This window comes from Eurytemora carolleeae, unplaced genomic scaffold, assembly GCF_000591075.1.
Source record: "Eurytemora carolleeae unplaced genomic scaffold, Eaff_2.0 scaffold102, whole genome shotgun sequence".
Classification (NCBI taxonomy): Eukaryota; Metazoa; Arthropoda; class Copepoda; order Calanoida; family Temoridae; genus Eurytemora; species Eurytemora carolleeae.
In genome coordinates, this window is record NW_019396136.1 from 224,215 (window position 1) to 230,803 (window position 6,589).

Sequence of the window (6,589 nt, forward strand, 5' to 3'; positions counted from 1 at the left end):
AAGGTAAATAATTTGGTTCAAAGGTAAATAATTTGGCACAAAGAGATAAGTAATTTGACATTCGGGTAAATAGTTCAGAGCTGAAAACTTTAGAATAGTGGATATCGAGATTTATGCTTAATCCTCTCTGTTTCTTCATATCGAGACTAACCTAATCTTATTTCCTTAACAGTGTATAAATATCAACCAATCAGAGTCGCGTATATTAATCCGATAAATTTGAAATTTTGCGCACCACTATATTCTGAAACGGGAGGGACTTTCTCAATTAGAAAAATCGGCTTTTGATTTTTCTCTACTATATCCAAGAAAGAACAGTTTAAGAAGAAAATCAAAAGTGTGTCCATTGGATACTCAGATTAAGTAATCGGTATTAAGGAGATCTCATTCTAAAGTTTTCAACTCAGCACAAAGTAGAAAATATATTTTTCCAGAAGACTAAGATAAATTGGATACACCTTTGTTCAACAAACGAAATTTATTTTGCTTTAAACGTAAATTATTTTGATTTAAACGTAAATTATTTTGCTTTAAACGTAGATTATTTTGATTTAAACGTAAATTATTTTGCTTTAAACGTAGATTATTTTGATTTAAACGTAAATTATTTTGATTTAAACGTAAATTATTTTGCTTTAAACGTAAATTATTTTGACACCAAGGCAAATCTGTTCGGCACCAGCGTAACTAAAACTATTTAGCACAAAAGTAAACTGTTTTGCACTTTAAAAAATCTTTTTAAATATTTTGAACTGATATATTTTAAAATACTTCCTTTAGGTGACACTTAGTAAAGGATACGCTCATATTCTTCATCCTACTCCTGAACTATGGACTAAATCCCTACCACATAGGTTAGTACAAGATATACCTTAAAGGGACTGTTTGCGCAATCTTTAAAGGGACTATAAAGGAAAAATGATAGGGGGTATAGGCTGAAAGCTAATCACTTAAGCTCTTGATCGCGACCCATGAAAGTTATATCTGATGTTCCTGTCTCGAGAAATTGATTGAAAACTGTATTAAATTTATACGAAAATTCATATATATATATACAATTTTGTATAGAAATAGTATGTTTAATCAGATCATATTCAGCAAATATGCAGTCTGGGGGTTCCACATTGGGTTCCCTTTCAGATTTAAACTTACTTGATTTGATTTGATGCAACCAATCTGAAAACGAAGATATCCCAGAGAAACCTAATTGTAACTAATGGTTTCTACAATTATTATTTTATTGTTAATAGGGGTTACGTGTCTCTTGACTGAATCACATGACCAGTATACTCTCTAAGTGACCCTTTATTCAAAGATTGCAATGCCCGAATATCCTATCTTATCAATAATATGGAAGATATTGTAACATTTCTAGGTTTAAAAGTGTTTACATCTGATCATTTCTAAATGTTTTTTCTGAGTAGAAATACACAAGTTACTTTTGTAGGGATATCCTAATGAAAAATAGTCAGTATTTAAAGTTTAAAAAATTTATATCTAATTCATACATCTACGGAATGAAGAATGATGGGATGTTTGTTTGTTTGTTTGTTTGTTTGTTTGTTTGTTTGTTTGTTTGTTTGATCACACAATGCTTGTATGGTCCCTTTAAGTTCATAAAGAAAATTGATCCAAAGTTATTTTCCTTTCTTTTAAAGACATTGTTTTTAGAACTCAGATTCTGTACGCAACTGATATAGCCATGATTATTCTACAGCTAGAGTTAAAACCAGGTACACATAAAATGTAAACTATAGTTTGTGGGAACATTTTTTTGTAAAAATTCAAATCAGTCAAAGTCCTAATTAAATGAATTTAAGCCGATTTCAAATCCGCCAGAACCGTTTTAACTTGAACTCAGGCTTAAATCTTGAAACATTGAATACAATTTTAAGTGGAACCAACCATATTTGAGCTGCGTCTCCAAAAGCCGTGGCTCAAATTCTTAAAATTTGGCCTCAGTTTCTTGTAAATTGCGTTTTTATCAAGAACAACACATTGTTTACTATTTAGTCTGGGTACAGTTTACCTCCCTGTTAATGTGTTTTTTTAAAGGTCTCCATGTTGTATTTTTTTAACGGGGATCATGCGGGTAAAAAAAAAACATTTTATTTTTATTACTTTCTCAGTGAACTTTCCCCCAGTTTTAAAAAACATTATAAATTGAGAAAAAATGTGGATTGATTGTTGTCTTTTGTATTAAAACACTGAAAATGATTTTCGAATTCTCTTATACCTAATCTTTGCAACCTAATGGTGTAAACCTTTAATATTTCAAACGTAGATTTTTTATCTAACACAATTCATGGTTTGAAAAAACTAAGAACTAAGGTATTGGGTTGTAAAGATCTAGGGATTAGGAAATCAGAGTTTGTGGCAAAGACTTGGCTGTGATACTAATTAAAAGAAAACACAAAGACATTGTCAATTAGTTTTTACTCATATTCATGGAATAATCGCTTGGATGAGTTACAAAAGGGGTCGGGGGAATGAAATTTTGAAATATGAAATGACATGTTTTCCCCCATTTTATACTTTTTCTGAGGATTGTAGGATTGATCGATATTATTTTATTATCATTATTTTACCCAAAAAGTAATTCAGTTTTCGCTAATTATCTGCTTTGTTTCACAATTCTGCAGAAATAACGCTTTAAAAATTAGAGGTTTTATTCGTTGTTTAGTTTAATTCGAACAATTGGTCCTGGAGGCCACCTTCACACATTTGACTTCCACCAGCAGAGAGTGGAGAAGGCCAGAGAGGAGTTTAAGGAGCATGGGGTGGACCACCTTGTAACATGCTACCATAGGTGTCTTTACTTATTTATTCATTTATTAATTCATTCACATAATGTATTCATTAATGTATTCATTCATACGTTGTTTGATTTAAACATAAACACTTTTTGACTTTAATAAGTCGCACTTTTTAACTGTTAAAGCATGACCAATCTTTTTTTTCACATTTAATTTTTTTGAGAGATTATATTCATAACACAGATTTCTGATTTTTAATTTTCTGTTCCCTGTGTCAATGTATAATGTTAAATCATTTGCAGAGATGTTTGTGAGAATGGATTTGATCTTGAGAATACAGCTAATGCAGTTTTCCTCGACCTGCCCCGTCCCTGGTCCTGTATTCCTCACGCTAAAAAATCATTAAAGGTAGGATATCAGGGAGGCGATAAAATGTCTGGCCTGCGAGGCCTCCCCAAAGCCCAAGGCCGAATGGTTTCCTGTTGATCTGTGGACAGGTCTAAAGCGTTAGCGTTAGCGTTAGCGTTAGCGTTAGCGTTAGCGTTAGCGTTAGCGTTAGCGTTAGCGTTAGCGTTAGCGTTAGCGTTAGCGTTAGCGTATATAAAGAGACTGTTCTCTGCCCTGAAGATATTCAAATCAGACCTAAGGAGTTGCCTGAAGGCAGATATTCCAAACGCCCTCCTTCTACTAAAAGCTAATATGAATTAGACCTGTTTCTTTTTCATCCAATAAAGTAAAAAAAATCATTATCATTTTGTGCAAACTAGTAGAAAAAAAGTATTAAAAAAAATGTTAAAATGTTTAACATTTTTTTTAGGTATGAAAAGATATTTGAACTAAAATAAAAAAAATTTTTGATCAATGACCTGAGATGGAATTTAGAGAATTTGAGCCACGGTTTAAATCTGCCAAAACCCGGTTTAAATTCAGCGCTGGCTTAAATCTTGAAATATTTGATACAATTTTAAGTGGAACCAACCATATTTAAGCCGCGGCTTTAATTTAAACCGCCGCTCAAATTCTTTAAATTCGGCCACTGGATCCATTTTTTTGAAAAGCGGATCCAGGATCCGGATCCGCATCAAAATTAAATGGATCCTAAGCACTGAATGGAAGTTTAGAAATTCTTATTAGACTCTGGCATCGCTGATTCACATGGAACCCTTTAAACCTGAACGAAGGATGTATCTTTATTTTTCTTGCTGAGAAGTACTTCCGGGAACAATGTGACGTCGTTTCCGTTGTTGTTAAAGGGTACAGTTATGGTGAATTGAACATACCTCTCAATAAAACGTATACACTCTCTTTAAAGCTTAGTTAAAAAAGATTGTGTACTTCAGTTTCGGAGAGGACAAAGCTAAGATGATGCTCAAGTTTGTTTATATTTCTGCAATACACTTAACCTAAACAACGCGTCTATTAACTTTTGGAATTCAAATTGGTTTTAGTTAATTAAGGACAATTAATTTTCTTCAACCCTTTTTCATGAAATAAATAGTTTTTCCGTATTAAAACTCTTTTCACTGCTGTTTTCTGTTTATTTTTGATTTTTATTTATTATTTGTTATAAATTGATTGAATAATATTTAAAGTTGAGTGGAGGTCGTCTGTGCTCCTTCTCCCCTTGTATAGAGCAGGTTCAGCAGACTTGTGAAGCGTTAAAATCTCACGGATTTACAGAGATCTCAACTATAGAGTGTCTTCTTAGGTAAATTAAACCAAATAATTTCAAGAAACTCCATCATTTAAAACATTTTTAATAATGCAATAGAAAACATCATTATTATCATTATTACCATTAATATCATTTTTTATGATTATTATCATTATTATCATTATTATTATTATTATTATTATTATTATTATTATTATTATTATCATCATTTTTTATCATTTTTATCATTTTTATCATTTTTATCATTTTTATCATTTTTATCATTTTTATCATTTTTATCATTTTTATCATTATTATCATTATTATCATTTTTATCATTTTTATCATTTTTATCATTTTTATCATTTTTATCATTTTTATCATTATTATCATTATTATCATTATTATCATCATTATCATCATTATCATTATTATCATTATTATTCTTAACTCTTGTCTACTTGGGTTACAGTGTATTATAAAGTGTTTTTTAGAAAAATTATGAGTTTAAAGTTCCTTTCAATAAATATTTTCATAATAGTAGAAATCCAAAACTCGCTTTGACTGCAAGCTGTACATTTTAATAATGTAAACTAAAATATTTTCAATAAAATGTTGTGAATCTTTAAATAACATAAACAGTCTCTTTAATATACTGTTCTAGAGAGTTCCAGGTTCGAAGAATTCATCTCCCTGTCTTTGATCCAGAGTTTGATCCTCTCCAGACAAACACTGAGTCCACTCCAGAGGTTAGATAATAGATCAGCTAAATCTGCAATGCCCCTTTTTCCCCATAAAGCTTAAAATCCCATGTATTTACTTTGTAATTAACAAGTTCCTTTAATTCGATGATCCCTTTAATTTAACGATCCCTTTAATTCAATGATCCCTTTAATTTAACGGTTCCTTTAATTTGATGATCCCTTTAATTTAACGGTTTCTTTAATTTGATGATCCCTTTAATTTAACGGTTCCTTTAATTTGATGATCCCTTTAATTTAACGGTTTCTTTAATTTGATGATCCCTTTAATATAACGGTTCCTTTAATTTGATGATCCCTTTAATTTAACGGTTTCTTTAATTTGATGATCCCTTTAATTTAACGGTTCCTTTAATTTGATGATCCCTTTAATTTAACGGTTCCTTTAATTTTATAATCCCTTTAATTTAACGGTTCCTTTGATTTTATAATCCCTTTAATTTAACGGTTCCTTTAATTTTATAATCCCTTTAATTTAACGGTTCCTTTAATTTTATAATCCCTTTAATTTAACGGTTCCTTTAATTTTATAATCCCTTTAATTTAACGGTTCATTTAATTTTATAATCCCTTTAATTTAACGGTTCCTTTAATTTTATAATCCCTTTAATTTAACGGTTCCTTTAATTTAACATGACGAGCTTTTTAATTGACGATCTCTTTAATTTGACGATCCTTTAAAGATTGAAGAGAACGGGAAGAGCAGTACCAAAAAGAGAAGATTTGAACGTGAAACCTCGAACAGGCATTCAGAGTTGGAAACAAAGTTTGTGACAGGTATCATTGATTAAAAAAAATGTGTGGCCATTTTTTTTAAAATGGTTTTTTTTAACTGAGATCAACATATGGTTCATGGTCTTAAGGGGCCATATCAATACAATAAACGTCAAATTCTATTGCAGTTTTGCTTTCAAATGTCAAATTTTCATCAGACAAATTTTGTTACCAGAGCCAAATTCAACTTAGTACCATCATTCTTCAAATTTTATGAATGATAAATTTCATTCAACAAAATTTGAAGAATGATACTTTGGGCTCCGGTACTCCAGCGAACTTTGTTAGATAAAAATTTGAAGAATGATACTTTGGCTCCGGTACTCCAGCAAACTTTGTTAGATAAAAATTTGAAGAATGATACTTTGGGCTCCGGTACTCCAGCAAACTTTTTTAGATAAAAATTTGAAGAATGATACTTTGGCTCCGGTACTCCAGCAAACTTTATTAGATAAAAATTTGAAGAATGATACTTTGGGCTCCGGTACTCCAGCAAACTTTTTTAGATAAAAATTTGATTTTTCTTTGAGTGTAGCTGGCACCCAACTCTACTTTAAGGTTTACACACAACCCTAAACATTTCAAATTTGATTTTTCGTTGAGTGAAGCTGGCACCCAACTCTACTTTAAGGTTTACACACACC

General features: G+C 30.8%; 1 protein-coding gene across 1 annotated transcript in view; it reads left to right on the forward strand.

The window, feature by feature from the left end:
* Positions 1-6,589, forward strand: part of LOC111696000 (tRNA (adenine(58)-N(1))-methyltransferase catalytic subunit TRMT61A) — a 7,606-nt gene that overhangs the window by 615 nt on the left and 402 nt on the right. Inside the window, exons 3-10 of the mRNA XM_023465508.1 lie at positions 30-41; positions 779-854; positions 1,672-1,746; positions 2,684-2,809; positions 3,059-3,164; positions 4,349-4,464; positions 5,075-5,159; positions 5,855-5,948. Of these exons, the coding sequence (XP_023321276.1) occupies positions 30-41; positions 779-854; positions 1,672-1,746; positions 2,684-2,809; positions 3,059-3,164; positions 4,349-4,464; positions 5,075-5,159; positions 5,855-5,948 (690 nt within the window). The remainder of the gene's footprint in view (positions 1-29; positions 42-778; positions 855-1,671; positions 1,747-2,683; positions 2,810-3,058; positions 3,165-4,348; positions 4,465-5,074; positions 5,160-5,854; positions 5,949-6,589) is intronic.